At 40.2% G+C, this 21562-nt stretch overlaps 2 protein-coding genes across 2 annotated transcripts; both read left to right on the top strand.

Annotated features, from left to right (window-relative positions):
- Positions 1-5: 5 nt before the first annotated feature.
- nfu1 (NFU1 iron-sulfur cluster scaffold homolog (S. cerevisiae)) lies at positions 6-4290 on the top strand. Its single transcript, XM_034692976.1, has 8 exons — positions 6-137; positions 2120-2208; positions 2293-2428; positions 3058-3124; positions 3232-3349; positions 3562-3625; positions 3732-3906; positions 4011-4290. Exons 1-8 carry the CDS (start codon positions 79-81, stop codon positions 4047-4049), a joined length of 747 nt encoding a protein of 248 aa, XP_034548867.1. The 5' UTR covers positions 6-78; the 3' UTR covers positions 4050-4290.
- Positions 4291-6079: 1789 nt separating this feature from the next.
- gfpt1 (glutamine--fructose-6-phosphate transaminase 1) lies at positions 6080-21562 on the top strand. Its single transcript, XM_034691475.1, has 19 exons — positions 6080-6211; positions 8753-8860; positions 9188-9295; positions 9416-9541; positions 9631-9689; positions 9779-9913; positions 10001-10062; positions 10151-10230; positions 10319-10427; positions 10537-10700; positions 13235-13330; positions 13630-13727; positions 13955-14075; positions 14457-14614; positions 17192-17306; positions 17729-17856; positions 18076-18243; positions 18754-18915; positions 19879-21562. The coding sequence occupies exons 1-19, from the start codon at positions 6205-6207 to the stop codon at positions 19921-19923; spliced, it is 2049 nt and encodes a 682-aa protein (XP_034547366.1). The 5' UTR covers positions 6080-6204; the 3' UTR covers positions 19924-21562.

Raw genomic sequence — 21562 nt, 5'->3', positions numbered from 1 at the left:
TTTTGCCGAACGCACAAAACTAATACATCACTTCCGCGATGAACTTCCGTTCATTGGTCTTATTCAATCACAACAAACATGGCGACTTTCGGACAGGTCGGCAGGTTGTTCGGTATTTCAGCAAGACTTTCACGTCCGTAAGTCAATTTGTTTGCTGGTTGTTTGAGTGCGTCGCCTCCTTGTTGTGATTTGTCAGTGATTGTGTGGATACACTAAGCTCCTAATGCGAAGAGCCCGTCTCAGGTTTACTATCAGCGGCTCGGGAGCTAGTCGCAATGTAGCAGACTAAGTGACGCAGATTGATTCAAACTCTTCAGAAAAGTAAAATGGTATGAATGTGGCTTTATTTTTTTTTTAAATAAACTTTTATTTCTGCAGGCTTCCATCGCCTCTCAACGCAATGTACAAATGTATAAATCAAACTATGGCAAGTAAAGTTGATTTATAAAAGCCACCTTCAAATTAAAATCAATGTCTTGCGTCAGCGAGGAAGTGCCTCGAGTCTATTTCGTCGTCTGCACATTTCAATGTCTGAACAGTTATATGTGCAGAGCTGTTAAAGCCAGTCTTCACACATTTAGTGCCATTAAAAGTAATTGTTTAAGCCTGAATGAATGGCAAGCCACACCACAAGTTCTAGTTTGTCTTGAGTTATTTTTAACTTCTTTGTCATGTTCTGAGTTGTTGTTATGTTCGAAAATAAATCTTGCCAGTCACAGTAATCACTTCGGTAATTTTCACTGCACATGGCTTTTGAATGTAATTCAATTCAATTCCAATTAAATTTTGCTTTATTGGCATGAACAAAGACATGTTATTGCCAAAGTACACACATTCATACACATACATCACATATATATTCACAACACATTATATTCATTACATATTACATATTTTATACGCATTAATGAACGATTACCCATACAGCATATCTCAGTGTCCTCACTTGATGCAGTATGCTCATAAAACCTTCACCTAAAATCAAATATTATGGGATGGTGCGTCCCTCAGGCTGTGACAGGCAGACACATATTTAGCAGCCAGAGGAGCTGCTGACCCTTCCCCTAGGAGAACTGACAGTTTCTCTTCTGGGGTTAATGTTGGGAAGTTTGGTACTATTTTAGTAATTTCCCAGTAGTGGGAATCTCTTAGTAAAGAGAACTTGTTGCAGTGGAGGAGGAAGTGCATCTCTGTCTCTATGTCCCCTGTAGAGCAGCGAGCACATAGACGCTGCTCTCTGGGCAGCCATGTCTGCCTGTATCTCCCTGTCTCTGCAGCTAGCTGGTGGTCACTCAGCCTGTATTTGGTCAGGATGTATCAAATGTGATCCGCAGGTTATTTAGAATGGCAGCAATGTTTTCATTTCCTTTGTTAATGTAGTTTAATTCATGTCATGTGTTTGTACAGAGTTGTCATCCTCATAAAGATTATTTTGCATAAAATTAAATGAAACTAAAAATGAAGGCTTCATTGTTTCTGTGTCATTCAAATCAATCAATAAAAAAATATGTGTTGAAACTTTGTTTACAAATAATACCACATCAAAATGTCTGTTTATGATGGCTATCTGTCATGACTACCACATTGTGTAGGACAACCACAGTCTAGAATACAGTTAAACCTTATCTATATGTTAATGCAAATGTTGAGTGAAGTCCCCTTCTCAATGATGTCAAATGATGACAACAACATAACAGGGGTTATGCGAGGTTAAGGTATAGCTAGCTAGACAAGATAACATATTGCTCCTTTACAAAGGGATTAAGTATTGCGTACAAAGGAATATTAAATAGTATTACTCAACCAGTTCTATTGGGAAAAAAATTGGGAGGGATAAAAAGAGCGTTATTTTGTTAGGGTAATATGATTTGGTATGAACTGTGACTAAAAGAAACTTTGATTACTGTCCTTAAGTATTTCCATTTACTGCTATTCTACTCCACTGCATTTCAGAGGGAATATTTTGATGACAATTGGAGTTACTTTGCAGAATAAAATAACAAAAATGACAAAACACAAATGATGATGTATTTTAATTTGGCTAGGAGAAGAGGAATTTTATACTATAATTGATCATTTGATAACCTCATTTTCTCTCCGTGTTGTCTCTTTCTGGCAGTGGATATCAGTGTGCCACTTCAAATTGGCCTTCACAGAACACAGGATTCTCACACAGATGGCCACAAAACCCCCTTTGGGTTGTTCCTGGTTTGTACCTGCAGCATCCATGTGGCTCTGTAACTGAGAGAACACTCTTACATAATAGATGACGCGTTATTGTGTTTTTTCCAGGAAGGACAATGTTTGTGCAGACTCAGGACACACCAAATCCAAACAGCTTAAAGTTTCTGCCTGGTCGCACGGTGCTTGAATCAGGAACTATGGACTTTGCTGGCCCTCGTGATGCACACTGCTCGCCCTTAGCCAGGTATAAGGCCGCTTTAATGTAAACAAAGTAAAACATTTTGTTATGCAGTGTCGGGAGAAGCACACAGATATCTTATAATATTGATGATGGCAATGTTACATAATCCATACCTGGAATACATCCATTATTATTGTTAGTTACACCTGTGTGTTGCAAGTCATCAGCACTGATGATAATTTATAAACCCGCTGTACCAGTTGCCTGAGAACCGTCCTTATGTCTGTGCTCACATAAGAAGTTTTAACTTGCTGCACACAGATAAAGCAGTGAGAGTTCTCTGTATCACTCAGGTTGTCCTTGAGTCTGCAGCCAGTGTCTTTAAAGCTGCACACGCTGTTCTGCCTCCCCAGATGGAAGTCACACAATACAAGTGTCTCACTATGTCTTTACTGATTATATTCCATTACTGTGGTTGCTTGTGTGGGTGTTAGATCATGTAATGTTAACAGCTCTGAAAGGAAATACTGTGCTCTAATGAATGACTGATATTAGATTAGAAGTATGAACCATGTAATACACATATGTACAAAGTTAGTGTTAAGAAAACTTATAATTTTTCAGTTTGTATTAACCTCAAAGTTTGGTTTGGTAAATAACAAAACGTATGTAATGTAAATTGTCATCTTCAGACAGCTGTTTAGAATTGATGGAGTCAAGAGTGTCTTCCTTGGCCCGGATTTTATAACCATATCAAAGGTAAATGTCCACGTTGAAGCTCCATGCCATATACACAGAATACCTTAAAGTGGAGGATGAGTTATTGTCATTGCTTTGAACCGCCTGTTTCCTGTCTCTCTTTTAAGGCTGATGATAGTATGGAGTGGAGGCTAATCAAGCCTGATGTGTTTGCTGCCATCATGGACTTTTTCACCACAGGTCTTCCTGTTGTAAACGAAGACAGCCAACCTAGTGCAGATACAGGTATGCATCTCTTTATTATCATTACACAACATGTTGTGTAATGGTAGCTATTAGAATACCAGTCTAGGAACGCTGTTGTTCTCCAATGCTGCTGTACTCGGTTTCTTTTACCTCACTAGCTTTTTTAAATGTCTCGGGCTGCCTTAAAATGTCAGCGGAACCTTTAGTGCAAGATGTTTGTGATTGTAGAACAATCATTTCTGTTTCTCCAGCACCTTCTGATGATGACGATGAAGTTGTTGCCATGATCAAAGAGCTGCTGGACACCAGAATAAGGTAGTTATGTGTAAGGGTGTTATGTAATACTATAAGTGGTTGTTATTTGTTGACTGACTGGCATTATGTTCTTATTTCCTCCTTGTTGGTGATCATTTTCCCCCAGGCCTACTGTACAGGAGGATGGAGGGGATGTTTTGTATCGGGGGTTTGAGGATGGCATTGTTAAACTAAAGCTGCAGGGCTCTTGCACAAGTTGTCCCAGTTCTATTATTACTTTGAAGAGTGGAATCCAAAACATGCTGCAGTTCTACGTCCCTGAGGTTGAATCAGTGGAGCAGGTTTGTTCTCATGTCAGAGGATATGTTGTGAACCTGCATTAATGCATGCTTCTCATTCTGCTCTTTGAAGTTATTAACAAAGCCTTTTTGTTTTTCTTTCACAGGTGAAGGACGAGGATGAGGAGGAGTCGGCACAAGCTTGAGCCCCAACCAGCAGAACATTTACACATTCCTCCCCTCCTCTGCCACTTCCTTTGATAACATAGTTTCATTTGAGCAGCTAAAGCATAGCTGTGTGAAACAACATCTCATCATCAATCATCTGGATGTTATCAGTGAAGTTGAATATACTCTCTGTACAATATTTTAGGGTTTAGAACAAAAAGAGCCCTGTAATAGAAACTAAAGACTGTTGAACTGAAATAAATCATATTTATTATTTCACTTTGTTACACCTTTTCTGATTACAATGCATTTCAAAAACGGCCTCCCTGACTAGGATACATACACTGTATTTATATCAATAAAGTTTATTGAAATATTTTATGATTACACTGCCTCCTATTGTACTATATTTTATGAGTGAATACTTTAGGTGCTTAACAATGCCATTTTACAAGCCTCTGACAGGGCAGACTGGAGATTACTGCAAGGAGATATCACGCTCATCATTTTAATTTTTAGAAATACTTGAATTATTTTGAGTTTAACTTGTACCCTGTGATGAGTTCATGATTTATGTTTCATTAACCAAATATCTGGGTATTTAAAATACATGAAAGTTTGAAGTGTTAATTGACATGAAGAGGCATTTAGACACATAACCCCTTTTTCAAACTTAATTCTAACGTGCTCTGGACAACTTATATGCACAACCCATCATATTGATATTTCATTATTAAAGCTGCTGTTGGTAGTCGTGATATAAACATCAGTTTAGAAAAAGATTTCGAATGTTAACACTACCCCTTCCCACCAGATTTCCTCTCATTCACCTCCCCCTCCCCTCTCTGCTCCCATAACCCCGTTAATAAAAGGTTGTTGTGCGCGTCCTATGAGGAAGAAGTGGCTTCCCAGCCAATCAGGGCAACAGAGGGTCGGGGAGTAGCTCTGATTGGTCTGTGATAATGGGAACAAGGGGAATAATAATATTGCTTGATACAAAGGCATTGGAAAACGCAGAGATTTTGCCATAATCTCAAATCACTTCACTTACTGATGAGTACCGTTGGGTATTATGACATTTTCTCCAAACCCAGCAGAAAAAAAGTAGGTTTTTTTTACACCATTCCTACCAACAGCAGCTTTAATATAGACTGAATATGGCTTTCTTTATGGGGATATTGAAAGGGGGGTGTCCAGAACTTTTTGACCTGGGTGGCCAAACTGAGGCTCTCACATAGGCAGGGGTGGCCAGTGCATTTGCAAATAAATAACATTTACCCTTTCTGTCTTCCCAACCTACTTTCATTAAAGTATTAAACAGTTGTTATATTCTTTTTGATTTAAAAAAAAAAAAACTTGACAAAGTGGCATACATCTACTAAGCTTAATTCTTTAAGGACTTACAAAAGATGTTTTTTCAAAGTCACATTTGAGGGCACGAATAAAGAAATCTACTGTCCGCCTTTTAACTCATCCCAAGTCATAGATTTTAACAGAAACCCCACATCTGACAAGGCAAATGGCCAATCATAGTTTAGGATTTTGGGGTGGCCAATTAGATTTCAAGGGGTGCCAGTGCCACCCTTGGCCACCCCTATGGATATTGATAGTTTCAGTTACAACATGGGGGGAAGCCCAAACGAAAAACTGTCGTAAAAATGGATTGGATTAATTAATAAATGAACAAATATTATACAATCGAGTGTCTTTTGAAATATTCAAGACATTACTCAAGATCAGAAGTGGCATTTGTTTCACCCTGCCCAGACCGTTCATTAAAGGCTCTATTAAATTGACCGCTCTGTAATTACATGCTTAATTGTATTAGTTATTAAGCAGTAGTTACAGTGCAGAATTTGTTCATCACATTTTACATGCAGTGTTGCATTTGGCAGAGAGTATAAGGTTGTCCTTGTGCAATGATGTTGACTTTAGCTGTGTATTGAATAACAGCAGCCGGTTTGGTTAACAGACGGTCTTGCCTCCAAGGATCTGCATCCTGATGCCAGTGCCACGTCAGGAGTGCCTACGTCATACGGTGTCACTTGACTGACAGGTTCTTTGACCAATCAGACGGCGCCATGGAACGAGGCGGCTGGCCGTGATTCAGTGAAGCCAAAGGGGGCGAAGCTTCTCTGACAGGCGTTCCTCCCAGCTACCCGAGTAGCTGTTACTGGCACCAAAACTGTAGACATGTGTGGTGAGTACTGAGTCAATTCTACATTTAAAGCATTTATTGGCTAACTAATTGTATTCATAGTGTATCAGAACTATAGGTAAGACAAACATAAAGACACTAGCTGAGGCTACTTAGTTGAAATTAGCTTGGGGTTGCTAAGCTGAGTTAGCGAACAGGAGCTGGTGCTGCGGATGCTGTTAGCTTTCCATCTATAAAGAAATCATTGACTCTTTTTTTGTATCTGCTGTCTCTGTGATTCGAGGATACATGGGATTTAACTGCAACTCGACATGCATGACTAACGTTTAAAGTGATGTTAGACAGCTTCCGTGGTTTGTGGGCACAACACGCCCAAAGCGTAATTTTCAACTAAAAATGATTAAAGCAGGGACAAACTCATTTCAGAAAGGGGCCACATACAGCCCAAGTTGATCTGAAGTGACCCGGACCAGTAAAATAATAACAGAATAACCTAGAAATAAGAACAACTCTAAATGTTTCAGAAGTTCATTCTGAAAATGTTCACATTTAATGAAGTATCTTTCTACAAAAAGAGCTGTTGTATTTTTTGCCATGATGAGTCTTATAGTGGGGCCAAATATTTTACTCTTTAAGCCCTGAACCCTGCTGTGAACACACCAAACACATAGGTTAATTCACCTGACAGAAAGAGTGTAATGTTTACTGTAAAATAACAGAGAGATTATAATAATGAAGAAGGTAAAGTTGATTATTGTGGACCCCTCTGCTCCAGCATGAACAGTTTGCTTGCTGGACAGTGTTGTATGCAGGGGTGTAATGCTAGTGTTCTTAGTTAGTGGATAATCTTATAGTGCTCTAAAAAGTCTTTATGAATCTGAACCAGATTATGCAAACAGCAAGTAATTTATTTTCTCACTTTGAGAAAAAAGTCCCGGAAAAAAAGAGATTTTATGTGACCCTCAAAGGACTAATTTTAAATAGTAGTTACTTTTATTGAAAAATTATAGTTAATGAATTTTCTGTAATTTTTTCACTTTGCAAAGTCGTTCCGCAGGCCAGAGTTGAACCTCTGACGGGCTGATTTTGACCCGAGGGCCTCATGTTTGACACCCCTGGCTTAAATGCTCAACTTTTAATGGCCATTGGTTAGTGTCAATATTGTCTTATGATGGCCGTCTGCTAGATAGGGTTGTGCGATACATTCGTCGTTACTGTCCTACTGCATTGTCTGTAAACTTTAAATGAGGGAGCAGTATCCGGGAATGAACGTGATCAGTCAGGCAAAAGCAGATGTTTTGTTTTTCTGGTATCTGTGACTGTCCCAAATTGTCTTGTCTCATCCTGTCACACATATGTGGCTGATAACTGATGCCTCCCTGCCTCTCATCACTGTCACCACAATCTGAGTACACCAATCAGACTAGACAGACTAGCTGGTATCCTACAGACCCAAAATAAAAGTCACTATTAATATCTTTTGGCCCAGTTGGGTGTCACTTTGTTCCTTTGTTTTCTGCCCCTGTTAAACCTGTTTCTAACGCAGATGTTGTTTTGGTGATGTTTCCTTCTTTATTAGCATCTCACCCCTCACAGCCATCCTCTATCACTTGCTGATCTCAATGAGAGCTCTGTTGAATGAGGCAGCCCCCCCCCCCCCCCCCCCCCCCCCGGCTCTGCATTTGCATTTTTTTCTGTCAGTGCTAAGCTGTAAAACAGGGCTGTATTTCATGCCTTCCCTTGGGCCGATTAGGGTGGAAAGTTCTCTCAGTGTGAGTAACTTGCTGTATAGAAACTGGGCTAGCTGTGGCTGGGAGGAGGGCAGGGAGGATTGATGATCATTGCTGAAATTTGTCTGTGTAATGCTGAACTCTTGAATCACATGGATGAGCCTATCAATGCATCATATCCTTAGTGTTAAGATGGTGTCACAGTTGCATAATTACTTTTAGAAACATAGAGTACCCTGGACATTAAGAGATCTCCTGTCACTTCGACTCTTCCTTGCTTTCCCACATTTCTCTTAGGCAGGGGATATCAACTTGCATAACCCCTGGGTACACCCCATTGTCTTAAAGCAGGTCTGCCCAGATCAAAACATGTTTTTAGTTCACTAAATACTCCCGTAAGACAGGTTCCTCAGGCGTTATCCCACATAGATGTTGAAATAGAATACTAAACAGGATGACAGAGTCATGTGTGTCTCACTTGGTCTTGTTTTAAGGATTAAAATGACATACCTCTTGTTTTAAGCAGCCGTAAAGGCATTTTGTCTCATTGTAACTGTAGGTTAGAAATTTAGTATAATCATTTCAGAGTTCTGTCTGAGGAAGAGGCATATATTTTTTTATATGATTTTACACACTTTTTGTAAACAAAGACAAATATTGAGTTAAAAAAAACATGTGAACCCTGTTTGCCATCTTACCCTAGTATAGGTACACACATTTGGGTATTACCGCTCCCTAAAACTGAAATATATTGTATATGTTTCAGGTATTTCAATTGGTTAAAAAGAAATGAACTAAACTCTGTTTTAGTGGGCTGAAGCACTGAATCTTCACATTTTGTTCCTGTCTCCAGGAATCTTTGCCTATCTCAACTACCATGTGCCAAGGACTCGGCGTGAGATCCTTGAAATTCTCCTGAAAGGTCTCCAACGCCTGGAGTACAGAGGCTACGACTCAGCGGGTAAGAGACGGAAAAAGGCTCGTATTCAGGACAACACACAGTTTATGTTTCAGGGATTTAGGCATGTAAACAAAGTAAGACTGATGTTTGCTGTGAATTATTTATAAGACATTATGTTGCCAGAGTAGACCCCCCTACCACTAGTGGAGATAATTTACTGTATGTGAAGTACATACTGTACAGTTCATGCAGGTTTAAGTATTTTTTTGCATGGATAAGTTGAGTGTGGTATTTTTTAGTCTAAATTGAACAATTAAAAACAAATGATCACAAGGTTAGCTTGAGGATTTGTGATAACTGCATGCTTTCTCTTCTCTATTTCCTTAGGTGTGGGAATTGATGGCGGCAATGGCAAGGACTGGGAGTCAAACGCCAAGTCAATCCAACTGATCAAGCAGCGTGGAAAAGTGAAGGCTCTTGATGAGGAGATCCACAGTAAGTTGAGAAAAAGTTGTCAATCATTTACATATGAAGCATTAATTTCTCATCTGTTGTACAGATGTACAGATGGAAAATGTAATATTGTCTGTCGGGTTGTGTTTGTTTGACCTGTAGAGCAGCAGGATATTGACTTGGATGTGGAGTTTGATGTCCATGTCGGCATCGCCCACACCCGCTGGGCCACCCACGGGGTACCAAGCCCAGTCAACAGCCATCCACACAGATCTGACAAGACAAATGGTCAGTAATGTTGGAGATAGAAGCTCATTCACTCCACATAGTGTTGTAACCTCACATTTTTCAACCAAGTTTGTCTCTCTGGTCTGCAGAGTTCATCGTAATCCATAATGGAATTATCACAAACTATAAAGACCTGAGGAAATTCTTGGTGAGCACTTCTCTTTTGTACAAAGTATTTTAAGTTTCCTTCTCACTGGCAGGAAACAGGACTAACTCTGTTTCTCTTCGGCTATGCAGGAAAGCAAAGGCTATGAGTTTGAGTCAGAGACTGACACAGAAACCATCGCCAAGCTGGTGAAGTACATGTTCGACAACCGAGAGAGTGACGACATCAACTTCACTACACTGGTGGAGCGGGTGATCCAACAGCTTGTAAGGACCTACCTAAGCACATAGGTGTTCCTGAAGTGATCAGCAGTTAAAATAGCCTACCTAATTGTATCCTCTTCCACCTGTCAGGAGGGTGCTTTCGCCCTGGTCTTCAAGAGTGTCCACTTCCCTGGAGAGGCAGTTGGCACAAGGTACACTCTGCTTACCATGCTGTCAAAAAAGTGCTGTTGTTTATTTCCGATGAAGTTGTTTTTTGCTCATATAAATGTCTCTGCACAGGAGGGGAAGTCCCTTGCTAATGGGAGTGAGATGTGACCATAAGCTGTCTGCAGATCATATTCCTGTGCTCTACCGCTCATGTGAGTTAAAATTTCAGTCTTAAGTCTAATCTGTTCACATTTGATTGCATAACTCTGACTGAGACCCAGTTTTTCTTCCTTTTTTCAGCTGGTAAAGAGAAGAAGAGCTGCGGTTCTCTATCCAGGACAGACCAAGACACCTGCCTGTTCCCTGTGGATGAAAAAGCCGTGGAGTATTACTTCGCCTCTGATGCAAGGTAAACAAGCCTCAAATGATTCCCCATTAAACAGTCTCCTCTGTTCCATACGTCTTAGCTTGAACTGTGAAGTGTAAAGTAAATATTTAATGTTCTCCCATCACTACAGCGCAGTGATCGAGCACACCAACAGGGTGATCTTCCTGGAGGACGATGACGTGGCTGCTGTGAAACAAGGCCGTCTGTCCATTCACAGGATAAAGCGCAGGGTCGGGGACTATCCAGCTCGTGCTATTCAGACCCTGCAGATGGAGCTGCAGCAGATCATGAAGGGTGAGTTGAATGTCCTCCTTTGTTCTGTTAATTTCTCCTGGCCATGTTTGAATATGAATCATTTGTGCACTAGCTTGTAATTATGTCCTGAACCCTGTTATTATTGTGTAACTCCTATTGGTACTCTCTACCTTAAGTGGCTTTTAACATCAAGCCCCGAGGCCATCTTTTTTTACCAGTCAGCTGTTACCAGCCCTGCTGGAGTAGTTCTCCTTTAGGGAAGTAACTGCTATAAAAAATAACATCCGAGTCACAAGATATTCTCAAAGTAAAGGTCTATGAACTTTGTTTAATTGAGTATTTGCATTTACATCAAATAACAATGCTGTAGCAAAAAAAAAAAGAAATAGGAAATTTGGAGTCACTGTTTTCAAGTAGGTTTTTTTGATCAGTGTTCATTTATTTAATGTAATTATCTTTTACTTGGCTAGAACAATTATGGACTGTAGGGAGTTACTGGTCCCAGCAAAGCAATGGTCCGGCACATGACACCCTGTAAAGCCTCAAATTGAACATTTTACACCTAATTTGTTTGTTCAGACTAAACAAACAAGGTGAAATGTGTAAACTAGTGTTGGAAGCTGAATTTAATTTACAAATAAAAAGATGGCATTCTCGAATGAAAAAAACTTCTCGGTGCTGACTCAAACACTATAAGCAAAAAAAAAAAAGTGTCTTCATTTTGAATTAAAAGAATAAAACCAACTTTAAGAAACATAATACAACTTCCCAGATGTTTTTAATCATCAACAATGTAGGTGTGACTTTAAAATGACTCCCAAGATGACAGAAGTTTGTTTAAGTGATTTTCCAGTGGTTTGACAATTTGCAGCAGTTGTTTAAAAATGGATCATACCCACTTTGTTGATAATAAGCTGATGAAAGCCTTGGGAGGAAGCTTTTATGTTTCTTGAGGCTACTGTTAATCTTTACTACTAAAAGTGGCATACCTTATTGTGAGTGCTGACGTCTATTTGCTCAAGGTGCTAATTGTATCCTTCCAGGAGATCATGCTGTTCCACTGTTTCCACAGCTTGCTTTAGCTCTATATCAACCCTGCAGTCACAAGAGTGACATCCTCTCTATTTACCTTCAAGAAAGGCAAATGTCAGTGTTCATTAAAGGGTTGCAATTTTAGTATTGTACTATTTTCATTACTGAATAATCTGCAAAAAATATCCTTAGATAATCATTAATCAGTGTAACATCAAAATATAGCGACACTTTCAACTGATACGTTCACTTGTTTAATTTGACTAACAGTCGAATAAAAAAGTATTACTACATTTAATCAAAAAAAGCAGCAAATCTGGATATTTGAGAAGTTGAAAGGTGGAAATATTTTTAATTTTCACTGAATTGATTATCAGATTTTGATATGATTTGAAAGTGTTATTTCGAACATGTAAAAAAAGTAATAATAATAATATTAATCTGAAGCTGCGAACAAAAAAAGGTAAATACAATGCAACAAAATAATAATAATAATAATAATAATAATGATATGAATAATTTGAAAAATAAGAATAATCAGAATATTATTAAAGCGTATAATCACTAATATGATATATATATATATATATATATATATTTTTTTTTAAGTTATATTTTGGGGCTTTTTGCCTTTATTCGATAGGACAGCTGAAGAGAGACAGGAAGGGTGGGGAGTAGAGAGCAGATGAGGACATGCAGGAAATGGTCGCGGCCGGGAATCGAACCGGCGACCCCTGGGACGAGGACTGTAGCCTCTGTATGTTGGGCACTTAGACCGCTTGGCCACCAGCGCCCCACTTATATCCACAAAGGAGAGGGAAGAAGTAAAATGTATTTAATCCCACCCCTTCTCGGTTTTTAATTAATTATTAATAATCTATTTATTATTTATTAGTACACACACACACACATTTGCAATAGATTTCAGCTCTAAAGGGGACTAAAATGTTTTGTTATTAGCATTGTCCTGCCACTCTGTGTGTTTCCTCCCTTTACACTACCTCAGTAGTCCAGCAGAGGGTGGAGGTGATCTGACATTGGCCGTTTTCCTCACATTCCTTTGTGGTCCAGTCATTACTCAGCCTCTCTCCTCTGTTTTAGTTTCTGGAGCCTTTCTGCTGAATAACCTAATTCGCATGACCCAAATTACTGTCAGAGGAAGGCTGACAAATGCTTGCATATTTCACTGTCAGAGTTTATTATTGATGGAAAAACACCATCTCCCCAATGTCCTGCGTTTGTTTTCCCTCTGGTTATAGGGTGACCTGCCCTGTAACTCTGAATGTGTTAATGAACAACACTAAAGACTCCCTACATTTCCATCTTTCAGTAAAACATTACAAAGTGTTTAGTTGCTCCTCAGGGAGGCTATGGTTTGCGTTTTCAGGTACTTAATGTAAGTCAGTACAACCTTTTTGTCAGATGGCCTCGTGGGGGCACACACTTTATAAAAAGTCCATCACTGTGCTCTTAAGTGGCATTTACCTTTTATTTTTTACTGCTGTTGGCAATGAACCTTTGTTTTGATCCTTCCTCCACAGGCAACTACAGCACCTTCATGCAGAAGGAGATCTTTGAGCAGCCAGAGTCTGTGGTCAATACCATGAGAGGGAGAGTCAACTTTGATGACAACACAGGTCAGAGTGCTGTCTGATGAATTGTCTCTGCAGAGAAATGATGCAATGCCTTTCCTGCAAATCAGCCTTGTATTTACACTCTATTTGGCTAACATTTCCTCAAACACATGTACTTCTCAGTTAAAGATCACACAAAATAAAGCTTATTCTTATCAGTCAAATTTGTGGAATCAACACACTGACATATGTGCAAAACGTGTTCATGTGTCATTGCTGTCTGGGGCTCTTTTGTGGTCTTTTTTAATGAGGTGGAAAATATCTGCACGGAATGATAGATGAACTGTTTGTTTTACTTCCAGTGACACTGGGTGGACTGAAGGACCACATCAAAGAGATCCAGAGGTGTCGGCGACTTATCCTTATTGCTTGTGGCACCAGCTACCATGCTGGAGTGGCGGTGAGTAGCCACTAACAAAAAACCTTTTTCTTCTCTGGTATTGAAGCACATAATGGAAACATGACTGTTCTGCCATCCATGTTGAATCCAGCAGACCGGTTTGAAATGTGAGCTCAGTGTTGTGTGGACACAGGTGTGAGGGTCGTGCGCTGGCACCGTCTTTGCTCTTGAGCTTGACTGGCTTGTTTTAACAACGTGACGCTGAGCAGTGTTCTGTTGCTTTGCAGACTCGTCAGGTGCTGGAGGAGCTCACCGAGCTGCCTGTCATGGTGGAACTGGCCAGCGACTTCCTGGACAGGAACACTCCAGTCTTCCGAGACGATGTGTGCTTCTTTATCAGTCAGTCAGGTGGGGAGACTGCTGCCATCTGGACATGATCGAGTGCACATTCCCCAGTTGTCTTCCTCTTTCCATACCTGGGAGGCACTCTGTTTCTTCCTGATTTATCTTTCCTGTGCTCCGGTCGAGTCTTTGCAAACTGCATAATCAAACTTCTGCTTTACACTGAAGTACTCTGTACCTGCACTGTACTTCCCTGCTGTAGTCCTCATGAACATGTAATTTCTAAATGTCTTTGTTATTCTGTGTTGCTTTTCTGTGAAGCTGTTTCATATCCTTGTGTGGCGCAAACACTTTCCCCTAACAAACTAATAAATCAGCACAATTTTATTGTCAGAACTGTTACATTGCATAAATTGTTTTGATTTCCCATTTCTTACAATCCTGCAGGGGAAACAGCTGACAGCCTCATGGCCCTGCGCTACTGTAAGGAGAGGGGAGCTTTAACTGTGGGTGTCACAAACACAGTGGGCAGCTCCATCTCCAGGGAGACCGACTGTGGTGTCCACATTAATGCTGGCCCTGAGATCGGAGTCGCCAGCACCAAGGTGAGCCAATGAACCTATAATGTGTGTAGGAAAACTCTCATTGATTGCACACTGTCTCTCAGACACTCAGTGACTGAAGTAGTTCACACGCTGATGAAGAAAAGTAGTTAACAGGTCTGCAGAGGGTTAAATTTCACAACACTCACAATAATCTAGACTGTCAGGTTTTATGCAGCCATGTTGATTGATTGTTAAAATGTCAATGCAATTTTTACAACAAATATGATAGTAGTTATGTTTTATGATGATACATTTTATTTATGGGCGTCTTTCAGGACACTAAAGGTCATCTTACAAATGCAACAACAATAAAGCAGACTTAATATCATAGCAAACAGAGGTAAAACAAACTAAACGATATAAAAAGGAAAAGAACGAATGCAATAATGAAATGCAATAAAAGGCACATGTGACTTGTGTTTAAACTGAATATGCACTTCTAAAAAGGTGCGTTTTAGGCGGGATTTGAAACTGGGAAGAGAGTCAGAGTAATGGTTTGTAGTTTTTCATTTATTTGATCATCTCAAATGTTTATTAATTTGATGAAAAATCTAATAGCTGTTGTATTTTTTAACTATTGGTACGACAGTGACAGCACTAAAGACGTCATCATATGTTCAAATATATTTTAATATTCTAAACACACTTAATAGAGCAAAAGGCTTTTAAAATAATCTTTAGTTGCTGCCCTAATTTTAATTAACGTTCCCTGCAAACTTTTGACTGACTTGATTTCTTTTCAAAGACAAACCAGTTGCTGGCAGTTCAAGTCAATGGAAACACAAATACAAATCTATGAGAATTGCCTCATTAGTTCTGAAACTGTACTTCACATGAAATGACACAATGCATATCTGAACTAATGGATAGCACCCAAGATAGAAAATGCAGATTTTCACACTGAGCTTTAAGAAACTGTACACAGATTTGTTGCATTATCTCACAAATGAACTCAGCGCCCACCATCACTCAATGAAACCCAGATGAAAACTCCACTGTGAACGCAGCCCCGCCTCTTGGAAGCTGACATTTTCCCCCAGTCTCATCCCACTGGGAATTAAAGCAGCCTGAAAAACTCATCTCATCTCAACTCATGTAAAGCTAGGATCCTAGGTTGCCCCCCATCCCACCCGCTTCTCCAAACCAAAAAGATTTGCCAGTTTGAGCAAAGTATAGGAGCATTTGAGCTCCAGCTAGTATGTAGAGAGAGAGAGAGAGAGAGAGAGAGAGAGAGAGGAGCAGGTCCCTCCCTGGCCCAGCCCTTCGGCTTGGCTCGGTGTCTCCTGCGCTGCTCCAAAGTCCCAGAGCACGCCTCAGAGACGCCATCATTTACTGCTTGGCTGGCTGGGCCCCATCCCCACACCCAGCTCAACCAAATGCTGCACAACCTAGCTCATCAAATCAATTGAGAACATGTATAACACCCAACTGCTAAATGACTTGACACTCTTGTGCATGGCCTCTAGTTTCTCTGTTTCATGCTAATTTGAGTTTTTTGTGAACTGGAAAATGGGAAAAGGAGAAAGAAGTCTTCCATCTCCTTTGATCATATTCAAGATTTATGGAATAAGTTAAGGCTGAAGATACTTTGATACTTTCATAAAGCAAATCCTTCTGGCAGGTCAACTGACGGTAAATAAAAGAAGACATCCTTTTGGAATTACTTGGCCTATCTACAAAAGTGTACTTGCCGAGTGTTTGTTTCTGTTCATGTTTCAGCTGAATGTAGACTGGTCATTTATTTGTTCTGCAAGAAGAATACTAAAGAGTTAGTAACAAAAACACACCACAGTTTACAATGTGGATTAATAATATTGCCACATCTGACCCTACAGTGCAGGCTGTCAGAGTTGTGAGGGACTGTGGTTTGCATGCTGTCGGGGGGGAAAATACAGTGTAAAGGTTTTACAGCTATTTTCTTGGCTTTAGACACTGGCATTTCTGAGTCTGGAGGGCCCTGTGAAATGACTTGGCTTCTCTTGAGCACTGATTAAATCTCCCAAATGGGCATGGACGACCTCCAAAGTAGTCAAAGACGAAGGCATAGAGAGAGGAGAGGAGAAGAGAGGAGAGGAGGGGGTGTGTATCCAGAGTGATCAGAGAGTGTGCTCTCCTCCGCTGTGTTGTGTGTTAACATAATTTTCCAGGATGAGTAGCTTGACTGAGCTCAGCTGCACGCTTTTTAATGCTGCTTTGCGTGCACTTAACCCTCCTCTCCTTCCATTGCTCATCTGGTGCAGATTATGAACTGGAGACAGAGCTCCCCATCGAAACCAAGAGACAAGAAGTACAGGCTCAAGGAACTCCTAAAGCAGCATTTTATTTCAGCTTTTCTGTGCTCGGTGCAACTGCAAAAAGGAAACTATGATACCTTTTAGTAAACTGGTCACAAACAGCACAATCGCAGGATCCTATGGCTTCTTCTACATTCACGCATGACTCATCTGACAGCTGTCGTCTTTATAATGCAGTGGATAAGCCAATGAAATATGAACCTGCTTTAATATCCCCACTTTCTTTATACTGCTTGCATAAATAACCTTCTACACCTTGTTTTTCTAACTTTTTCCTCTGCAGGCTTACACCAGCCAGTTTGTGGCCCTGATCATGTTCGCACTCCTCATGTGTGACGACAGGATCTCCATGCAGCCCAGACGTCGTGAGATAATCCAGGGCCTGAGAGTCCTTCCAGGTAACTCACGCCACGAGCAATCCGGTTCACTCAGGGATACTCTGATCATGTGTGTGATTAAAAATTGCATATGGAAAAACAGCTTTTAGAGCAAAGATCAAGCACATCTAGAGCCTGCTTCATTTTTAAGTTGTTTGTTCAAACAATCCCTGCTAGAAGAAGCTTAATGAAGAGGGAAAGATCAGTGGAAGCAAGAGCTTTTGTCTGCAGGCCTTTGCATGCTTCTTGCAATCTAAAGCATATGATGCCATGCCTCCTAATGGTAAACTAATCAGGAATGTCTGGCTCCTCTGCCACTCCCTGCACAACATGAGCTCATGTGACAGCAGAGCATGTTGACACAATTTATCATACTGTTTTTTAGTTTTGTAGCTGAATCCACAAATGTGTCTGTTCTTTATTTTCTGCTCCCTCTTTGTTAGATCTGATCAAGGAAGTTCTCAGTTTGGATGATGAGATCCAAAGGCTGGCAACAGAGCTGTACCAGCAGAAGAGTGTGCTGATCATGGGCAGAGGTTACCATTATGCTACCTGCCTGGAAGGAGCACTGGTGAGCACGTCTTCCTCCTTATTTTCCACCAGATTTTCAGATAGCTTTTAAATATCTGATTCAAGCATCCACAAGTGATGTTATCAAATACGTATCAGGCAGCAAGAATGTTTCCTTTTTCATTATACCGGACAACACAAACCCCCCCCTCTTTCATATATAATTGCATCATACTTGTGCTTTTATTTTCTTCCCTCGCCTGTTTTTCATCTTGTGTAGAAAATCAAGGAAATCACATACATGCACTCAGAGGGGATCCTGGCTGGAGAGCTGAAACACGGTCCTCTGGCTCTTGTGGATAAACTCATGCCGGTGATCATGATCATCATGAGAGATCTCACCTACGTCAAATGTCAAAACGCTCTGCAGCAAGTTGTCGCCCGCTCGGTAAGGCCCAAACATATGCACCCTTGATCCTGTCTTAAAAATCATGTTGCAGTGTTTCAGTGATTGACCTAGCATTCACTTAGAAAAGTTCTCAGGAAACACTCACATGTCAACAGGTCAGGTTTAAAATGACACAACATTACACCATAAGCTTTGTGATATATATGAAAGTATATGCTCTAAAACGGAGAACCAGAAAAATCTGAAGTTTGAACGTTTATATTAATACACTGAAGGTTTGATGAAAACAGCACATTGTGAATGTTAAGTTAATTTGCACGGCCATATCTACGCCACACCTCTGATCCTTCACCTCAATAAACACGAGGGAGGGGTCGCTTCAGCATGACATCATTACTGTCAGTAATCTGCAGCAGATGTGGGTTTAAGAGGTGTGAAAATCCTCAGAGTTAGAGAGGGATGGAAAAGCAGGTAATCTTTAGATCTTGATTTTTTTGACTCGTTTTCCGGTTTAGGAACACGCTGACGGATGTTTGATTTTTTTTGCAGGGCCGCCCCATCGTTATCTGTGACAAAGACGATTACGAGACTATAAAGAACTGCAGCCGCACCATCAAAGTGCCTCACTGTGTGGACTGCCTGCAGGGAGTGCTGAGCGTCATCCCGCTGCAGCTGCTGTCCTTCCACCTGGCTGTCCTCAGAGGTTATGACGTAAGTGCCGTCGCTTCAGGCTCAGCAGTATCTGACGATCTTGACTGTTTTGACAAGATGACACCGATGACCTCATCTGTTACTTCTTAAGAAATGGTTAAATATTCCACGGTCAAAACTGACATGTCCACTACTGTGCTTGGTTTAATTGGTGCTTTACATCTGTGAAATAGTTCTAATAGAAGTAAACAAGTTGAGAACAAATATTTTGACAGTTAGAGGTACATTTTCCAAAATCTGTTGCACCTCATTACAAGAGAATCATACAGATGTAAGGTCAGTGTCCCTGATTAAACCTCCAAAGTCCCCGATGCCTATGACGGCATGGAGAACAACTGCTAGAAATCAATACAGTGTTTGTCTCCTGACTCACCTTATTTTGGCTGCAGAATGTATACTTCCCTATTTCAAACATTGTGCCAAATGCGATGGTGACTTAAGCTGACACAATGAGACAATTATTGAGGTAAATAGCTCAATCAGAGCATAAATAAAGACTTCCAATAGTTTATTTTTAGCTCTAAAAGAAAAACAAACGGACTCTGTTATTAGTGTTTCTGTTTTTTTCTCACATTTTGGAAGTAGCTTACTATTCAAACAGTGTTTGTGCCTTTGTGTACTTTGACCTTTAACTTCTAGTAACTCAGCAAAGCCAGCAAAGTAAACCTCTAAAGTTCAGCTTGTAAATAAAGTCTGCACTGTTGCTGCGGTCAGCTCACAACTGTGCCGATTAGCACGCTGCTGTTCAGACGGAGATGCAAACATTTATGTGAGCGCGGCTCCGTCGCACGCACTTCTTTTCTTCATGTCCAAGTATTAAAAAGCATCTGATGATTTTCTGCCACATTGCTGGCTCACACATCCACATTTGTTTCTGTTAAATCAAACCTGTCAGAAGCATTCAGTCAACACCATTAGCCATTTCCCCCTGCATAGTAAACAATCTCCTCCGTTTGATTACAGGTGGACTGTCCAAGAAACCTAGCCAAGTCTGTGACGGTGGAGTGAAGTGCACCGTTCATCACTTGATAACAAATGCCTGGAAGACACAAACACGCATGCAGACGAGGAAGGAGGGTCTGTATGCGGGAACCAACAGAAGATAATGTCCTGTGTATGTGTCTCTCGTGTCACGGCCCTTTTTAATGCAATCTTTTAGTCAACAGTCGTGTATCTCCCTGTTGTATATTCTCTGTATCTCAACTTCTCTGTTTTCCTCATCATTGTTGTATTATTGTCAGAAAAGTTGGTCTGTCGTTGGTGGTAAGGTATGGGCTGGCACTGATCTGGCACTGAAATCTCTTTGTAGCAACTGACAGGATATTTTAAAGTTACTAGAACTAACGTGAAAATTGCTTAGATGTGGTGTTTAATCTCTTTTCAAGGATTAGAGTTAATGTTAAAGCTGTCAACTGACAAAAGTTACATTTTCAAGAACTTACTGGCTGCTTTTTCTTCTTTAGTGCAATGATTTGTAGTTTAGTTGGGATATTTTTTTTCTTTGGCAGCTAATCATTCAAAGTGTCTTTACTCCACAGTTGAAGTAAGAAGCAGTCTTGAATCATTCCAAGCCACAGGTCAGCACTTCATAATTGCAGCGCAGTTTGCCAGTTTTGACTCAGTTTCTCTGTTGGACTTTCTTCTGAGGACGTAGCGTCACAAGTGAGATGACAGAGGAGCTTGTGAATACAGCCCTGTATAAAAAGTCTCCTACATAAAACAATAATATCCGATTTCAAACTCTGGTTTTGATTCTGCTTTGCTACTGAAGCATTTCTCTGCTTACAACATGTTCGTACTCTAAAGCTGCTTGTGCGCCATTTAGTTTTCCGATGTTACACTTTGTTGCCACACTACTCAAAAAAAAAAAGAGACATTATTGCTAACCTGAGGTCTTAAGTTTACATTTAAATTACAAACTGAAGTAAATCCAGCTAGATGAAGCAACAAACCTGAAGAAGGCCAGCCCACGCTTTGCCACCAGGACTGCTGCGATATTGGGACCATTTGAAGCTTTTTTCTTTTTTGTTACATTTGTTTAATTTTTTTTTTGTTTAAAAAAGGAATTTTATATCACTGAAGTTACTCTCTGATTTGAAATGTGAATGTTACTGTCATATAAAATGTCCTGTCAAACCAAAAAATCCTGTCGGTGGCGTTGGCAGTTGTAAACCAAAACATATATTTTTTTATATGTTCTATTGTTTTGTAGCCAAACATGAACTGATGCTGGTACTGTAGAATGTGTGGTGTGATGACGGAGTAAAGGAGGGCAAACAAAGGAGAGTGATGTACACAAAACTGTGTAGTGAAGTAACAGGAGCTGCTTTTTTAACTCATCACATTTTTGGTTTTAAGATATTTATTTTGCTTTTACAATCAAGCCTTAACTTTATTTTGGATTTCTTTTTTTCCTCCTGACATTGAGCTTCTTCTGAGCCAGTGAGAGGGTTTGAAAACTGGACAATGTTGTTACAGGTACTTTTGTAACCCCACATATATTAGCAGACTTCATATAGGTAGACTGGACAAAAAGACACTGCACTGATCCTCAAACATCTGTTAGAAGTTAATGGGTAGCTGACGGTGTTGGAGCACTATTTATCAGTGAGCTGATGCAATAAAGTGTCAAGTACTTCCCTTTTTA

The sequence above is a fragment of the Notolabrus celidotus genome, chromosome 9, assembly GCF_009762535.1.
Source record: "Notolabrus celidotus isolate fNotCel1 chromosome 9, fNotCel1.pri, whole genome shotgun sequence".
Classification (NCBI taxonomy): domain Eukaryota; kingdom Metazoa; phylum Chordata; class Actinopteri; order Labriformes; family Labridae; genus Notolabrus; species Notolabrus celidotus.
The sequence above is the reverse complement of the archived record's forward strand: the minus strand, read 5'-3'. Positions and strand labels throughout refer to the sequence as shown.

What these genes read in the sequence shown, in the direction of transcription:
- nfu1 (XM_034692976.1), top strand. Translation starts at nt 79, where the DNA reads ATGGCGACTTTCGGACAGGTCGGCAGGTTGTTCGGTATTTCAGCAAGA. An exon ending in CACTGCTCGCCCTTAGCCAG is followed by an intron (nt 2,429 to 3,057) that starts GTATAAGGCCGC and finishes TGTCATCTTCAG; the next exon opens with ACAGCTGTTTAGAATTGATG. An exon ending in AGGTTGAATCAGTGGAGCAG is followed by an intron (nt 3,907 to 4,010) that starts GTTTGTTCTCAT and finishes TTTCTTTCACAG; the next exon opens with GTGAAGGACGAGGATGAGGA.
- gfpt1 (XM_034691475.1), top strand. An exon ending in CAGAGGCTACGACTCAGCGG is followed by an intron (nt 8,861 to 9,187) that starts GTAAGAGACGGA and finishes CTATTTCCTTAG; the next exon opens with GTGTGGGAATTGATGGCGGC. An exon ending in GCTGCAGCAGATCATGAAGG is followed by an intron (nt 10,701 to 13,234) that starts GTGAGTTGAATG and finishes CTTCCTCCACAG; the next exon opens with GCAACTACAGCACCTTCATG.